Here is a 17,220-nt window from a genome sequence, read left to right on the forward strand (position 1 = left end):
CACAGCTGGGCCTTGGACGGGCTCCTGGGCCTCCGTGGGAAGCAGGAAGCCATTGGCCCAAGCTCCCAACTTTCCAACCCCAGCTCAAAATTAGGCCAGGGCTGGGGAGTGTCCGGCCCCCAGCCAAGAAGCAAGCCGGAGGTCTACTCAGCAGTAGGACCCTGGTGTCTGTCATACACACACACACACACACACACACACACACACACACACACACAGATGAGACACACCTCTGCAGACAGGGCCACTGTAGCTTGGGGAGCAAAGCAGTCTTCTGTCTCCTGAAACAAGTCCCCATCCTGCACCCTGAACAGGGAAAACCAGAACCAGATGAGAACCTAATTCTCAGTCACAGAGCTGGTGTTGCCACTTTCCAGGGGAAAATCTTTAGTTACAAACATCGCCACTGGGTTTCTCCTTCTAAAATCTGAGCCACACACACACACACACACACACACAAACACCATCCCGCATTCGTTCCTGCCCCTGCACCTTTGCTCACATCATCCCTTCCATCCCAACTCTCCTTCCTGCCTCTGCCCTTTCTAAATATCCATCTTTCAAGGGTAGGTCTGCTGCCCCCCCTTTCCAGGCAGCCCTCTCCAACCGTCCCCGACCACTCTGACCACCCCTTCTGGGGAATGCCTCTACAGCATATCCTTTGGACCAGGCTTTGGGGCACCTGATCACAAGGTGACTTGTATGTTTTCTTCTCCTGGGTGTTTGTCTTGTGTCTCCAACTAGACAGTGTGCTGTGTGAGAGCAGAACTGTGTTTCCCACCACTTCTGCCCAGACACAAGGCTGGTTCTACAGCAGACCCTCAGTTAAGACACGGATGGATGCATGGATGCACAGACGGACGGACAGACAAATGCACTTGGAGAGAGACAGGGAAGGCCTCCAAACCTGGAACACCCTCCTTGCCCTTCTCTCCGGGGATTCCATGGTGGAACCCCATCACAGCACTTTGTCACTCCCCCTTCCACGGCTCCCCACCTTCCCTCTCCTCCATGGACAGCCTGTCAATCACATCTGGGTGGGATGCCTTGGAGCACGCAGGTGGGAACCCAGGCCTGAGCTGGCACCCCGGGCGAGAGAGCCAGGGATTTATGAAGCCATGCTGGTGGGGGGCCAGTCAACACTCCCCCCACTGTGGCCGCCGTCCACGCTCCAAACCTAGCCCCTCTTGGGAACCCAGGCTGTTGGCCAGGAGCCTCTCTCCACGTACCCGATGCCATTCTAAGAGCTTCGCGCGTTATCCCAGGTAAACCCCACAACAACGGCAAAGGTAGGAACTAATTTTATCCCTTTGACAAATGAAGGTACAGAGAGGTTAAGAAACTTGCCTCTGTCACAAAGCGGTAAGTGGCTGAAGCAGGCTCGGCCCCGCTCTTAACCCTCTGCCGGAGGCCTGGACACGGTGGAGCTGTCCCCGGGCTGGAGACACGCTCAGGACCTTTGCCATGGTGGTGAGTCCAGTCATGGTGAGGAGACAGACAGACAGACGGAGCTTTGTCCTTTTGCTGTGGACGGAGCAGCAGCAGAGACCCTCTGGGATGTTCAGGAGACCAGCACGAGGCCTGGGAGGTTTCTGGGTCTGTGATCACCCTGGCTTGGGCCTCTCTGGGACACAGCTTGGGGGGTGCACGGGAGGCGGGAGGAAACTCTTTCCTCCCCAGGAATTCAGCTTTTTCGCCCCGGGGCAGGAATTTCGGCCTCTCTGGACTGTCCACATGGTCACAATGGGGCCCATTCTCAGAACCCTGGAGAAAACAGCCCCTGCAGAGAAAGGACGGATTCTTGTTGGACACAAGGGCCCTCAGTGCCACAATTTAGATCAGGGCACAAATGGGGGCAAAGAACAGATTCATGCCCCCTCTGTCTGTCTTCCCTAGAGGTTGCTGCTCCTTGAGACCATTCCGTGCAAAGGCTCTCAAAAGCCAGAACAAAAACCCAGCTAGGGGCTAAGGGGGGTGGAAAACTGCTCCAGATTCTCCCGCCCTCAGCCCACCTGAAGCCCCTGCCCTCAGAGCCTCCCTGCTCAGCTTCTGGAGCGACATGCTGTCTCACTGTTTCGGTTTCACAGAGAGTGAACAGCCCATGAGGACACTCAGAGGGCCCCCCCTTATAGGGATGGGGAAACTGAGGGCTCGAGAATTTGTTGGTGTTTCTAAACCTTTTGCTGCCATGGTGAGAAATTTCACATCACAACCCAATACAGACAGACAGGTAGATAAGTAGATAGACATCAGAAACCCAAGTTTCGCAAAACAGTATTTAAACTAAACTATGGGTGACTCGATCATTTTGTTCCTTCTACTTGTTAAAAATGCTTGTCGGAACCCACCAAGTTGATTTCAGAACTCACTAATGGGTCACAACCTGGCATTCAGAAAGCACTACTTTGAAGTGACTTGTGCAGGTCCACCGGCCGCTGAGGGGCAGAGCCAGGCCCAGAACCCTGGTGGCTCTGTTGACATTTCAGGCTCAGAGTTGTCACAGCCTCTCTCCTGCCCTGCCCCCCTAGCTGTCCATCTCACCTCTTAACAAAAAACCTTTCTCCAGCCAGGCTCTGACCCCATCACTCCCTAATTCTGAAAACTTCCAGATTTCACAGCAGGACATCAAAGCCCTCCCCTTCCTCCCTCCCCTCCCCCAGCCTGGCCTTTCCCTGCCTGTCCCTGTGCTCACCAACGCTCCCCAGTAGTTCAACTCCTCCTCTTTGGAGCTACTTGTTCCTGCTTGTAGAACTTTCCCCTCTCTACCCTCTCCATGGACCCAAACCCCTTTGATCCTTCAAGGCTCAGCTCAAGGCTTCCTCCTCTAGGAAGTCACCTTGCATGTCCTACAGCCCTGGGATCTCTCTTTTCTCTGCACCTGGAGTGTAACCTCTCCTGCGACTCTCAGCATAGATTATCTCAGAACGTTACCTCTCTCACTGTGCTATACAGTTTCATTCCCCTAATTTAACCCCAAACTTGCAGGCCTTCTGCATGTCACATGTTTCTCCCATGCCTGCACAGGCCCTCACGAGGCAGTCTCCAGCAAGAGCTAGGAAGTGCTTATTGGTTAATAACAGCAGTCAAACCCATCACTGCATCACTATGTGAAGGGCTCCACATCACTCTCTCGGCCAAGGTTGCATACCATCGCCCCCAGCCCCCATATTTTAGGTACCGCCCATGTCCCCAAGACCACTTGGCTCTCAAGGTCACCCACAGCCATCTGGCAACCCGCGGTTCCCAGCGGCCGCAGCCCTGCAGACAGGCATCCCGGGCCAAGCAGCCAATGTCAGCCAGCAGACGAGAGGGTGAGAACATCAAGCTGGCAGTGCGTGCCTGTCCTCTTCTGCCAGGACACTCACTGACGGGAATGACAGTGGGAGGGGGAGACGGACGGCAGGCAGTGGAGGGCATGGCCCTGTAGCACTCAGAATTCCACCTGGTGGGGACTCAGCCTCCTTCCACAGAGCAGCCCGGCCAGACTGGGCTTCCTTTCCTGGTCTCTCCCCTACCTCGGGGGGTCTTCCTGGCTTTCCTCTCACTCCGGGAACCGTGACCGGCAGGATGGCCACCTCCTTTCCCCAGTGAGAGCCTGCTTCTCCGGCCTGTGTGTCCTCTCCTTGCAGCCCATTCCCAAGTGGACCTCGGCGTGGGGAGCCCTCTGGGTCAGGATGTCAGTGGAGCTTCACAAGCCTGGAAAAGCCACTTAAGCCCTCAGGACCTCAGTCTCCTCATCCATAAAATGGGTTAACACCACCTCTGCCTACTTCAGAGCACTGAAGGGCAAATGTCTGTTCAAGAAAGGGCAGAGGGAGGGGAAGCATGTGTAAAAACAGGTGGTCCAGACACAGGAACTGTTAAATGCCTTTCCTGCCCCCTCCCTCCAGCCTCTCCCTCTTTTCTGTCTCCAGCACCAGCCCCTTCGCTGGAGTGTCCGGGTAAGGAGCACAGCATGTCTCACCGAGAGAAAAGAAAGGGAAAAAAATAAAAAAGAAAAGAAAAGGGAAGCTGACCCTTCTGGGTGCCATTCGCATGAACATCTCTTGGTTCGGGGCTCTGAGCATCTGCCGCTCCTTGGAGGTTAAACGAATCCCAATAAATGAGTCCAGAGCTTGCCAGTTCCTGTGGGTCAGTGTCACCCTGAAAACATGATTGTTTCCAGATGAGCCCTGTTCTAACATTGTGTGAACAAACAGGCTTTCCCTGGGTGGACGGCACTAGACAGAGACCAATGCTGGTTTGGTGTCTGAAAGCCCAAAACTCTGCATAGGGGGGCTGGACTCGCCCCTGTGTGGCACTCTGCTGCCAGCATCATGGTGGGGTCCTTAAGAAGAAGCCCCTTCCTTTGGTTTTAGGGGGTTCTGCAGGGTCCGAGTTCAAACGGGCCTTTGGCATTTGGGTAACAACAGAGATGGGGTCTGGTCCAGGTGTGAAAGAATAATCATTTCTATAGCATTTTCCGTGCTGGGCACTCTGTGAACCCCTTTATGAGTGCTGTATGTTTCATCTTCCCCAAATCCTAATGGGTTGGTAGAGTTATTATCCTCTTTCTACAGACAGAGAAATAGAGGCTCGAGAGGTAAAGGAAGTAGCTCAAGATGACCACCCAGCTAGCAAGTAGCAGAGAGTTGAACTGGAGGCTGTCTGCTTCCAGCACCTGTCCTCACCCCGCAGACAGCATCATCCTAAGAGGAAGGGCCAAGAGATGAACTGTTTATATCACGTGGGGGAGGGGGAGGCCTCAGGAGTCCCTGTTTAAATGGGGGAAGGGTGTGATGCTGGGTTGGAGGAACCCCGTCCCTTCCCCCCAGCCAGGCCTGACCTGTGGACCATCTGGTGACCAACTATCCTGGTTTGTCTGCGACCTTGCCAGTTTGAGCCCTGAAAGTCCCATGTCCCAGTTTGCCCAGGATGGTTGGTCACTGTGGTCTTGGTCACCCCCGGACCAGTTGCAGAGAAGGCTGAGTGGCCTGATGGAGCTGTGTCAGGACAGCCTGGGAGGCCTTTTCAATTACATTAGCTTCTGGTAGCGCTAGAGGGAGACGCTAGCCCTTGCCTCCCTTTCTCCTTCCTGTGACTCCCTGGGAGATAGTGATTCAGCAGTAAGTCGGAAGCAGGCTACACTGTGACCTACCAGGATTGGAATCACCGGCAGTATAGGGGCTGTCAGCACCACCTCCAGGCAAGAACTGAGCAAGGAGGGGAGGTGGGAAGGGGGTCTTGAGTGGTTCAGGAACTGGACTCTGACAGAGGGCCTGCTGTCCTGCCCAGGCCAGGACTGATTGCAGGGCAGCGGGAGGTGGGCATGCCAGAAGGGAGAGCCCTGCCTTTCCCCCTCACCATGCCCTGGTATGTGAGGGATGGGGGAGTCCCAGCCACTGGATACCTAAGCTGCTTCTCATATTCAGCGGCTAAAAATACGCAATGGCTTTGCTAAAAGGTGCCCAATGGAAACCTACAAGAGGTTTCCTATTAGGGCCGCGCCTGCTTGGGCTGGAGGCCAGATGCTGTGTGAAGGATTCCTATGCCTGCCATTCCGACCATCCAGTCCCAGCCTGGCACCCCCCCTACCAGGACCTCAGCCTCCACTCCATTAACCCATGTGCTTCTCAGGCCCCCAGGGCCTTGCGTTGCCCTCCCTCCCCTGCACCCACTGGTGGCAGCATTTGGGGTTTGGTCTTGAACCCCAGAGCAAGGCCCGGGTCCTCGGCCACCCAATCACAGCCTCACCTACTCACTGTGTGACCTTGAACAGGTTGTCTAGCTTCTCTAAGCTTCGCTGTCCTCACCTGCAAAACAAGGAGAACACAGGATCCAGAAGTCCTTGGTGGGAAGGGCTCGCGCTCTGGTTGAAGAAGAGGCCGGCCAGGAGATTTGTCTGGAAGCTCAAGCTCATTGTGCTTACTGAGCGTAAATGTTTCTTAGGCGTGGCTGGGGTCCTGCTGGAGATTATGGTACAGTGACTGCAGTGCCCCTTGGTACAACTCCTGCCTACCTGTCAGGGTTGTAGTGACTGGGTAGAGACTCTGCTGGGCCCCAGGTTCTCACCCAACACTGGCCCAGCCTCGGAACCCCCAGCGGGTAGATGCAGACACTGTGTTAGGTCAGGTCGCGATGGGGCCCCACGTGTGAATTTGTAACTGGCGCCCCAGGTGATCCTGTTGAATGACCAGGTTGAGGGTCGCTGACGGGGCCTGGCACAGAGCGGGCCCTCAGCCCCTGTGAACTATGTCCCTCTCCTACTCCTGAGCCTCAGCGGGCTTCCCTGTCACACAGTAATGACCTGCCTTTCTCCCCTCTGGGGCTGTTGACAAGCTCAAAGAGAATCCTGGGCAGCTGCAGCTGCACAAACGGGGAGAAGATGGCCATCACCGCGAGGAAGCCACCCCCTGTCTGACTGCTGGCAGCCAGGGGTTGGGCAGTGAGGCTTTGTGGTCCCCGGCCCTGAGGCTTCTCCTGCAAGACCAGAAGGAAAATGGTGGGGCAGGGGAGGGCAGTTCCCCCTTGCCCTCCACTCTCTGCCCTTCCCCAGGCCCCACTCTGCAAAAAAGCCTGAGAAACAAATTCTCTCCTTGGGAGATGCAAGTCTGCTAGGCAGGACGTAGCCTCCGTATAATGTTCTCCTCCTCCTCACTGGGAGTTCTCCCCACTGTAGAGCTTCAACCGGCTCAGCCAGGCACTCCGGACGGTCTCTCCCCGTCTCCCTTCTGCCCCAGGGAGGTGACCCTGGCTCAGGCTTTCCTGGACTGCCAGGTCGAGGTTGGGGGCAAATGGGAACTCTCCCACCTGCCTTTTGGAGGCAACAGATTCAACAGGTTCCCCTTTCCCCCCATCCTTGTTACAGTATCATTCGGGCAGGTGGGCTTATAAACCACAGCCCTTGCCCAGCTTGGATGACCTTGGGCAGTGGCTGAACCTCTGTTTCCTCATCTGTAAAACAGGGATGATAGGACCTCCATAGTGTGGATGTGAGGATTGAAAGAGGCTTGCAATACCAAGGAGGTTCTCAAACAGGAGGGCTGGTAAGGGGAAGGTACCAGAAATGCACGTTCCGGGCCTCAGCACCAGCATTCCGACTCACTGGTTTCTGAGTCCAAACTTTGGGAAACATAGAAGCCTCGGAGAGGGGGATCCCCTCATCCTTGGCTGTGGAAGCAGATCACCCTGGAGCTTAACAAATGCCCCCAAAGCCCAGGCCACCCCCCAGATTCATAGGATCGGAATCTCGGTGAGTGTTCATGAGGGTGACTCCCTTCCCTGTGAACCTGCTGTCCTTTCCTCCAAGAGACCCCCTCTTTCCAGCCGGCAGACCTAGCTGGCCAGTTGGCATATTTTCTTTGATCCCAGGGGAAACAGAAGGCATTTCCTCTAGTCTCCACATTGATCACCAGCCAGCCCCACCTGAGCACTTAACAGACCTCCAGCGTCGTAAGAGGCTCCCTGAGGATTGGTGGATGAAGGGGTGCTGGGAGGGGCCAAAGGCAGGAGCAAGGGCAGGAGGGCAGTGGGGGCAGAGTTTGGGAAGTAGCCTGCTGCTGAGTCTGGGTTAAATCCTTGCTGCAGGGCAGGGAAGGCTCCAGGCTGGGGCAGTTCAGGGCAGGTAAAGCTGTCAAGTGCCTCAGGTCACCAAACAGTTATTGTCAGTGACAGGATTTGAATCCAGCGCTCACTTACTCAGAAGCTCAACCATTGTTCCTGGCCATGCAGTATGCTCTGCCTCACCCCTACTGAATCCCAGGTTCCCAGCCTGAGCTTTTCTGGTCAACATTCAACCTACAGCCCCTATTTATCCATCACTTATGCCAGGCCAAGGGACGCAGTGGGAGGGAACAAGCCACAGTGTGACCTCAGGGAGCCTTGGGTCTAGGATGGGGGCAGACTTTAATCAAAGGGTCACACAAATCAGTAACTACGCAGAGGCCAGCAGGGAAAACAGGTTGAGGAGGTGACATTTCAGTCGTGACTTTAAAGGCTGAGTGGGCAAGAGCAGGCAACGTAAAGAACTGGGAGGGGAAGCGCTGCAGGGGAGGGGAGCGGGCTCCCAGCGCGGGGCAGGGCCTGGGTTCTAGCGACCACCCCCGGGGCCTCAGTTTCCCTATTAACGAAGTGGGTGGGAACGTGCCTCACCCTCCCCCATCGGAGGACGGACGGGGGAAGGTGCCTGGGAAAGGGCACGAGCGGCCCACCGAGCCCGTCCAGTTGGGCCGGGGCGGGGCGGGGCAGGGGCGCTCGCTGCGGGCGGCGGGGAGGGGCGTGGAGGGGCAGGCGGACCGCGCCTGGAGGCCGGGCTGGCTGGGACCCGCGGGCAGGCGCGGCGCGCAGTGCGTGCGGCTGCGGAGCGCGCGGCTCGCCGGCAGCCGGGATCACATGAGCATCCGGCCCGTGGGTGCCCGGCAGCCGCAGCCCTGCAGCCCAGCGGCCGCGCGCCTCCGCACGACCCTAACCATGTCTGTCTGTTGTTGCTTCTTTTTCAGGGACTATGGCAGTTCCAAGAGGAAATCAGGTAAGGGAACCTCCGGGCGTTCTTCCCTCCAACCTCCCCTCCCGCTTCGTGCACGCGCCGCTCCGACCCTGCGGAGGACTTTCTGGGGGCTTGTCCTCGCCCGTCTGCCCTGTGGTGCTGTGTTGCCCCCCTCCTCAGCTGACGCCCCCTAAGACCTCTGGTACTCGCGCCTCGTCCTCCCACCGCGTCCCTCGGGCTCTCCCGGTGGGGATGGGAGCGGGTGCAGGGGAGTGTGGGGATGCCTTGAGAAGGGCCCGAGCCCCCGCGACGTGTGCAGCCGGATCCTCCTGGGTCTGCGGGGCCAACTTCTGGGCACCGCTGTGGTTTCTCCCTTGGTCCTTCCCGCGGTGCGGCAGCGATGGAAGGGTTAATAGAGATGAGATGCTGGGTTTTCGCCGTGGGAAGGTGAGATCCAGGACCCAAAAGGGCCGGGGAGGGGGGAAGGGAGGGGAATTGTGCTGGAGAGACTGGGTTTTTAACGGCTGCAGCGCAGACCTTCCCCTCCTTCCCCAACTCTGAGCGCGTTCTCCACGCTGCCGGGTTGGAGGCTCTGCGTGGTGGTCCTCAGAGACACCCGATGGTAGGGCACCGACCCACCCTGGCATTGGCCCGGCAAGTGCCGGGCTCACTCCGAGTTTGCGAAGGGGGTGGAGACAGGGAGCGTTGGGGCAGGTCCTTGGACGCTGGACGCTGTGTGCTGGGCGCAGTCGGCTGGGGTCAGAGAAGGTTTCCCTCCGGGTGGGGGAGGAGGGACTAGGCAAATGCCAGCACGTGGGCGGGGGTGCAGTTAATTGGGAGAGGGTGGTCCCTTGTACTTAGGGCTGTGTGTACTGGGAGTTGGGGCGGGCAAGGGAATGCAGCGATCTGTGTGGGCTTGTGTGTTGTCCGTATTTATGGGGGTGGTGAGTTATGGGGGTGCGCAACCATCTGGGGCTCTGGCCTTGGGGATGTGGGAAGTGCGTATGAACACGTGGCTTACATTAATGGCTCACGTTGTAGGGAGATACTTGTGTCCAGGTGCTTTGAACTGTGGATCAGAAGAGGTATGTGTGCCAGTGTGTGATGGATGAGCTGTGAATTGGGATAGTTGTGATTGCATGGTGCGTTTCTGAGTGTGGGTTCGTATGTTTTGTGTGTATAAGTGCTTGCTTATATATTCACTGGGATGAGGAAAGATGTGTCCTGGTTTACATATGGGGGGGTATGTGTGTACGTGGGGTTGTGTGTGTTCATGTGGGGCTTCATAGTTGTGTGCTCTTGAGGGTATGTTTACTTGTTTGGGTGTGTGTGCCAGTGTGTTGGGATGTATCCAGTTGTGGGTTGGCGTGTGTTTGTGTCTAGCTGTGGGATGAGACTGCATGTGCACACATGCCTGTCACCTGGGGAGGAGTGCTTCAGGTATGCCCATCCCTGGTGCAGAACAGCATTTCCTCCATGAACAGGGGGGTGAGGCTGCCTCATGAACTTGACGAATTGCAGCATCTCCTCAGCTGTCACTTGCAGCCAGAGCCATAGGTGGGGAAACCTGGAAGGAGGGGCAAACATGGGATTGCGTTCTGTCACACCCCTCTCCCCAAGAAACTTGCCCTGGGCCTCAGAGATGTAGTGGCTGGTTGAGCCTGGGCTCAGATTCTTTTTTTTATAAATTTATTTATTTTTGGCTGCGTTGGGTCTTCGCTGCTGCGCTCAGGCTTTCTCTAGTTGCAGCGAGGGGGGCTATTCTTCGTTGCGGTGCGCGGGCTTCTCATTGCAGTGGCTTCTCTTGTTGCGGAGCACGGGCTCTAGGCGCGCCGGCTTCAGTAGTTGCGGCTCACAGTCTCAGTAGTTGTGGCTCGCGGGCTCTAGAGCACAGGCTCAGTAGTTGTGGCGCATGGGCTTAGTTGCTCCGCGGCACATGGGATCTTCCTGGACCAGGGCTCGAACCCGTGTCCCCTGCATTGACAGGCAGATTCTTAACCACTGTACCACCAAGGAAGCCCTGTGCTCAGATTCTGGCTCTGTGTGACCTCAGGCAATTTTCATAACCTCTCTGCCTCGGTTTTCTCTTCCTAAAAAAACACAGATAATGATGGTCTCTACCTCACATGTAGAAGATTCAATAAGTTAATGTGGAAAAGTCCCTAGGACCCAATAACTGCTTCAGAAGTGTCAGTTTATTATCATCAGCATTACTTTCTGAAGCCCTGGGACCCTGGGTGAGTCCCTTCTCTACTCTAGGCCTCAGTTTCCAACTGTAAAGTCAAGGGCTGGGCCTGATAACCTCCCAGCTGCCTCACCCTCAATCTCTAAGGCTCAGGTTCTGTGCTGCTTCCTAAGCAAGACAGGGCCCCACCCAGGGAAAGCTTCCCTGGTTTCTCTGACTTCCACTCTCCGGCCAGGAAAGGGATGGATGGAAAAATTTAATTTACGCTGGTGTGCTTATGATAATGGCCACTTAGTGTCATGGTTAAAAGTGCCAGCTCTGGAGCCAGACTGCAGGAGTTCAGAGTCTGGCTTTTCAGACCTTGGGCAGACTTCCAACCCTCTCTGTGCCTGTCCTCTCTTCTGTAAATTGGGGATAATATTCTTACCCATCTGGTAAGGTTAATTTTATGTGTCGACTTGGCTGTGCCCAGATATCAAGCATTTTTCTGGATGTTTCTGTGAAGGCGTTTTTTTTTGAATGAGATTAACTTTTAAATCAGTGGACTTTGAGTAAAGCAGATTACCCTCCCTAATGTGGGTTGGCCTCATCCGATCAGTTGAAGACCTTAAGAGAAAGACTGACCTCCCCCAAGCAAGAAGGAATTCTGCCAGCACCTTTGGACTTGAACTGCAACTCTTCCTTGCGTCTCCAGCCTGTCAGCCTACGCCGTCAGATTGTGGGCTCACCAAGCCCCCACAATCATGTGAGCCAGTTCCTCTCTCTCTCCCTCCCTCCCTCTCTCTCTCTCTCTCTCTCTCTCTCTCTCTCTCTCTCTCTCTCTCTCTCTCTCTCTCAATATTGTGTTCTGTTTCTCTGGAGAACCCTGACTAATACACACCTCATATGGTTATAATGAAATTACTTAAACTTCTATATGTAAGTGTGCTTAGACCACTGCCTACAACCTGGACAGTTCTCCCAAAGTGCTAGCTACTGTTATTATTTAGTGAGCATCTACTATGTGCTGGCAACTTTACATATATTTCTTCATTTGCTGCCCAGAGCCATGTTGCATGGTGGCTGGTGGGATTCACATTTCACAAATGAGAAGCTGTGTCTCCGAGGGTGGCTGCCCGGAGTCTGTGGCAAAGTGAGGGTTTGAGTTCATGTTTTGGGCTTCACTCTGCTCTGTGATGAAGCACCTGAAGCTTCCCAAGGTCGCTCCAGTCAGGGATGCTTGCATGGAGAACATGAATGCTTGTTCCCTGGTCATTTCTTGTCACATTTTAGCCCCCGAAGCCCCAGCTCATCCTTGGAGGATCTCTTGGAAGGATCTCCTATTGAGCACAGAACCAAGACTACAAGGCAGGCCTGGGGAGGATGGAGTCAACAGGAAGAAAGTTCTCAGGCGGCTGACAGCCTCACAGAGGAGGCAGGACTGGCGACCTTGAGACCCCAAAGACAGTGTAGCCTCAAATTTACTTCTGCTCCTTCCCTCCACAGAACCTGCTCCTTCCCGCATCTTCCTTCTCGCTCCATCCACCCCGTTGCTCAAGCCCAGCATCGAGAGGTCATCCTTGACTCCTCCCTTCCTCTCACTTGCCCACCTGACCTTCAGATCCATCCCCTTCTCCCACCTCCACCGTCACACCTGTTGGAAGCTCTCTTCGTCTCTCAGGAGGACCCCAGCTTCCTCCTCAGCCTGTCTGCTCCCACCCCAGCCCCTCCACACCGCAGCTAGAGTGAGCTCTTCCACACATGGATCAAATAATGTGCCTTTCTGCCTAAATTCCAAGATTTCCCATCCCACCCAGAAAAACTCCTTATCCCGGGCTTGCAGAGCCATGTGTGCTTTGGCCCCTGCCTGCCATCCTGCCCCAGGCTCTGCCCTCATCCCTGTCCCCCATTCCCACCCCAGCACTCCGCTCAGCTGTGCCCATTACCTTCCATTCCTTAAACACTTGAGGTTCGTTCTCTCCACACAGTCTTTGCATTTGCTGTTCCCTCTGCCTGAATACTGTTCCCCATTCTTCCACATGGCTAGCTCCTTAAGATTTCTGCTTGTCACCTCAGAGAAGCTTCCCCCACCTCCACTGTCTAGCTGCCCCTTTAGGTCTCCCTGCTTCTTGCACATCACTAACCGCACTCTAATTACCTTGTGGGTTTTCTTGTTTGTTATCTGTGTCCCACCACCTTGAAAGCAGAGACCTTGCGGCAGGGCTCGCACCAGTAACAGGGTCCCCTGGTGCTTGTTGAATGGGAGGGTGGATGGAAGAAGGCGTGGGTGCATGAATGACGCTGCAGGTCAGGAAAGAGGTCGCTGCAGCCTCAAGTCAGGAACATTATCTGGGAAAAGGAGGAGTTTTTCTGATTGGGGGTGGAGAGCGGGGGCTTTGCTAATCAAGAGACAGCACAGCACTTGCGCAAAGGTGGGGGAGCAGGACCAAGTGCAGCTTGTTTGGAGACCAGATACTGCAGCTGACCTTATTGAGCACCAGCTGTATGCCGGTACTGTGTAAAGTGTTGAGGTTATAGGAATGTGCCTTTCTGCCCTCGAGGGGTTTGCAGTCCGCTCTGGGTGATGAACTGTGCAGACAAGAATGTACTGTTGGACAGGGAAGCAAGGAAGTGGCATGGTTACCTGAGGAAGAGCAGTCCAGACCAAGGACACAGCCAGTACAAGGGCCCAGGGGTGGGAGGTCTGTGGCTGGGTGGAACGTAGGGGAGGTCAAGGTGTTAGGAGGGGAGAGCAGCGATGTAGTGGGGGTGGGGCAGCAGCAAAGACCGTGTCGGGCCTTGCCAGCCATTTTAAGGGTTTTGGCTTTCACTGTGAGTGAGATGAAGAGCCCCTACGGGGTTCTGAGGAGAGGGGGACATAATCTGACTTAGATCCCAGAAGGATTTTTCTGACCGGTGAGTGGAGATGGTTAAGGGGAGGAGACGGGTGATGAGAGGGTGCGGACTCTGGCAGCAATGGAGGGACGAGATGGATTTCCATGATCGGGTGTGGGCCGTAGGGGGTAGTTTATGTCAGATTGCCTGGGCTCCCATTCTCAGCTGCACGACCTTGGGCAGATCACCTGAGCTCCGCGACCTCACTTGTTCTGTTGTATCAGTCAGGTTCAACTAGAGAAACAGAACCAGCAGGAGCTATCAAATTTCTGGCAAGGAACTGGCTGATGTGATTGGGGGCAGGCGAGGCAAGTCTGAAACCCAGGAGCCGACTGGGGTTGTGGTCCACAGGTGAAATTTCTCCTGCAGGGAAGCCTCAGCTCTGCCCTTAAAGCGTTTCAGGTGATGGACCCAGGGCCCCCTCGGAGTATCAAGTATAATCTCATTGAAAGTCAACGAATTATGAACCTGATCCCACCTGCAGAATACCTCCCCAGCAATGCCTGGATTAGTGTGTGGTTGAATAACTGGGGATTGTAGCCTAGCCAAGGTGACGCATAAAAGTGATGGACACGCCCATGAAAATGGAGTAGCAGCCACCTGCAGGAAGGTGCAGATGATTCAAGGATGTGGTGCAGTTAGAGGGCTTTGTGCCGGGCCTGACAGTAGCAAGAGCCTGTTGCTGTTAGCTGTGATTGGCCGCCCCCCCGGTGAGCGCTGCTCCGGGAGCTCAGAGGTGGGCTGGAGGAGGCCCCCCCAGAGCAGGGGCTTCTCTTCAAACCTGAAAAGATGGGCTGGGGCGCCCAGAGTTCTGGGAAGCTGCCTGCCTCCTGCGCTGGTGGCTGGGGAGTTCTGACTTGCACCACGAGGGGGCACAGGTGGCCACGGATCCTGTGAGGTCATCCTGGCCCTGGGATTGTGTCTGAGGCCCCATCCCACCCAGCAGTCCTGTGGTGAGCTGTAGCTCGTTTAAATGCAAATGAAGTTGCTCAAGAGTGTTGCAAGTTTGTTCTTTTGGGCCAGTGTTGATGTTCCTCGTGAAATCCTGTTTACTTTATACTTTTCCTTGGAAACTTGGTGAGTTCTGCCTGCTTCCATTTTAGTACCATACAGTCTGCATCATTGGATGGAGTTAATGAGATCAGCATTACTGTAGTTTCACTGCGGAGAAGCATGCTGCTTGGAGTTCAGAGTTTAGGTTTTGGCATCAGACAGGGTTTGAACTCCTTCTCTGCCATGTGTTTGCTCTATGACCGGCAGCTGCTTAACCTCTGACCTTCATGCCCCCATATGGAAAACAGAGGTAAAAATAGTGCCTGCCTCTATTAAAGGTAAGGATTGAATTAGCAGGGGGCCCAGCACATAGCAACTCCCAATGATAGCAGCTGCCCTTGTTGTTATTTTAAGTATTGATAGGTTCGGAAAGGAGGGGAGAAGTTGGTCCTACCTTGGATTTGAGAGTAAAAAGACATGCTTGAAGCATTATTTTCATTCTTTGAGCCCAGGGCCTGGCCCCAGAGGAGACAGAACCTAGACTCAGAATATTCTGTAGAGTTAAGAACATAGGCTCTGGAGCCAGAATGCCTAGTTTTGTGTCCCAGCTCTGCCAGCTGTGTGGTCTTGGGCAAGTCCTTACCTTCCCTGTGCCTCAGTTTCCTCATCTGTGAAATGGGTATAATGATAGCACTTCACCAGGTTGCTTGAGGCTTGAATATGTGTTAATACGTGTGAGGTGTCTGGTGCAGGAAACACTAAGGGTTAAGCCTCTTCTATTATGAGTAGGAGGCAGCACCGTGGATGTCTAGCAGAGGTCCACCGTGGGGGCCCCCCAGCAGAAGGGACCACTGGCTTTGGCATTTGCCCTCCTGCAGGAGAGACTCCTCTCAACCAGAGGGGGAAGGCAGAGTGTGCACCATCTCATAGTTGCCACTCAGCCTCCCAATAACCTGGGCAGGTGGTCTTGTCCCCCCCCTTTTATAGACCAGAAGAGGTAGGTTCAGGAACCTGCCCGAGGTCGCCTAGCCAGGTAGATGCAGGATTCGAATCTGGTCCTTCTGATCCAAACCTCTTTCCACTGAAGTCTGTTCCCTCCTAAGGTAAGACCCAAGGGATCCACAGGTGAACAGGACTGGGCTCTGGAGACCTCTAGCAGGAGGTTCCACAGACTGAGAGAGGGACTGGCCCAGGAGAGCCCCCCACTGCGGTTTCTAGAAGGAACCCATTGGTCACGAGGGATTCTTAGTTGGGTAAAGGGTCCCTTTACAGGGTGTGACTAATATCCCCTTAATTTCTCTTTGTATGAATTTGGTCTTTAATAAAGTGTATTTGTTTTAAAGCAAAACGTGCCCATAGGTTCTGGCTACTATAAGAAGTTAGTCTACCCTCCTCGTTTTATAGAGGAAGTAACTAAGAGAGGGCCTGCCACCTGCCCAAGGTGAGGGGGTGGGCAGAACCTGGCTTCCTGCTCATCACACTCCCACCAAACCCTGGAATGAGGCGGAGGTGTGAGGAGGGCCATGGTGAAGCAGAGAGAGCAGGTCTGTAAAGCCTCTGGTGCCTCGTCTTCCCACAGGATGAATGCCCCAGTAGGGCAGAGAGCAGGGCCAGGCTGCCTCTTGACCCCCGGCCTGCCCTGCTCACCAGCCACAGAGGGAGAAGGGCAGAGACAAAGCAGACGGCAGCAGCCTGAAAGCAGGAGGCTTTCATTTCTCTTAAGCGATTGCTGGTCTCCGGTCTCCGGCCCCACGGAGGTCACAGCTCAATTGAGAAAGCAGGATGCTCTCAGTGATTCATTGATGAATGCAGGGCAGGATGGGTTGTGATCCACAAGCAGCAGGAGTCAAATAGAAGGGGCTGGGTGGGGGGGGGTACTAGCCAAGATGGGAGGGACTGGAGATGCGTCCTGGAGGATGGAAGGGGTTGGGATGAGCAGAGGGGTGGGCGGACGCCCCTGGTAGAAGGGCCGGGCCTGAGCAAGGACTTGGAGTCTGGGATGTGATTGAGAAGTTTGAGGGAAGAAGAGATGTCTAGCCTGGCAGAAGTGAAGGGCTAGGGAAGGGGAGGGCAGGAGATGTGTCTGGAAAGGAAACCTGGGAGAGTGTATCAGCAAGACTTTTCTTTTTTTTTTTTTTTTTAATAAATTTATTTTATTTTATTTTTGGCTGCATTGGGTCTTCGTTGCTGCGTGGGCTTTCTCTAGTTGCGGCGAGTGGGGGGGCTACTCCTCGTTGTGGTACATGGGCTTCTCATTGCGGTGGCTTCTCTTGTTGTGGAGCACGGGCTCTAGGTGCACGGTCTTTAGTAGTTGCGGCACACGGGCTCAGTAGCTGTGGCTTGCAGGCTCAGTAGTTGCCACGCAAGGGCTCAAGAGCGCAGGCTCAGTAGTTGTGACGCACGGGCTTAGTTGCTCTGCGGCATGTGGGATCTTCCCGGACCAGGGCTCGAACCCGTGTCCCCTGCATCGGCAGGTGGATTCTTAACCACTGCTCCACCAGGGAAGTCCCAGCAAGACTTTTTCAGAGCTTTCTTTTCTGCCCGAGCCATCCATCCTCAGGGAGAAAGGCCCAGGCTGCTTAGAGAACACGGCCGAGACATTACTGGCACCCTCCAACGGCCTGTTCCAAAAGTGAACGTGTCTTGTGAAGGCATTGTCTTCTGGCACATCTCACCCGGGTTGGTGTTTTTAAATAATTTTTGT

At 54.9% G+C, this 17,220-nt stretch overlaps 1 protein-coding gene across 11 annotated transcripts in view; it reads left to right on the forward strand.

Moving 5' to 3' along the window:
* SH3PXD2A (SH3 and PX domains 2A) overlaps positions 1–17,220 on the forward strand; it is a 243,790-nt gene that overhangs the window by 146,262 nt on the left and 80,308 nt on the right. For 9 of the 11 annotated variants that reach the window (XM_036828694.1, XM_036828695.1, XM_036828693.1 and 6 more), the window contains one exon: positions 8,478–8,506. The exons of the other annotated variants lie outside the window; for them this stretch is intronic. In XM_036828694.1, the coding sequence (XP_036684589.1) occupies positions 8,478–8,506 (29 nt within the window). The remainder of the gene's footprint in view (positions 1–8,477; positions 8,507–17,220) is intronic. 11 annotated transcript variants of the gene reach the window in all.

Source organism: Balaenoptera musculus, chromosome 16 (genome assembly GCF_009873245.2).
Source record: "Balaenoptera musculus isolate JJ_BM4_2016_0621 chromosome 16, mBalMus1.pri.v3, whole genome shotgun sequence".
NCBI classification, from domain to species: domain Eukaryota; kingdom Metazoa; phylum Chordata; class Mammalia; order Artiodactyla; family Balaenopteridae; genus Balaenoptera; species Balaenoptera musculus.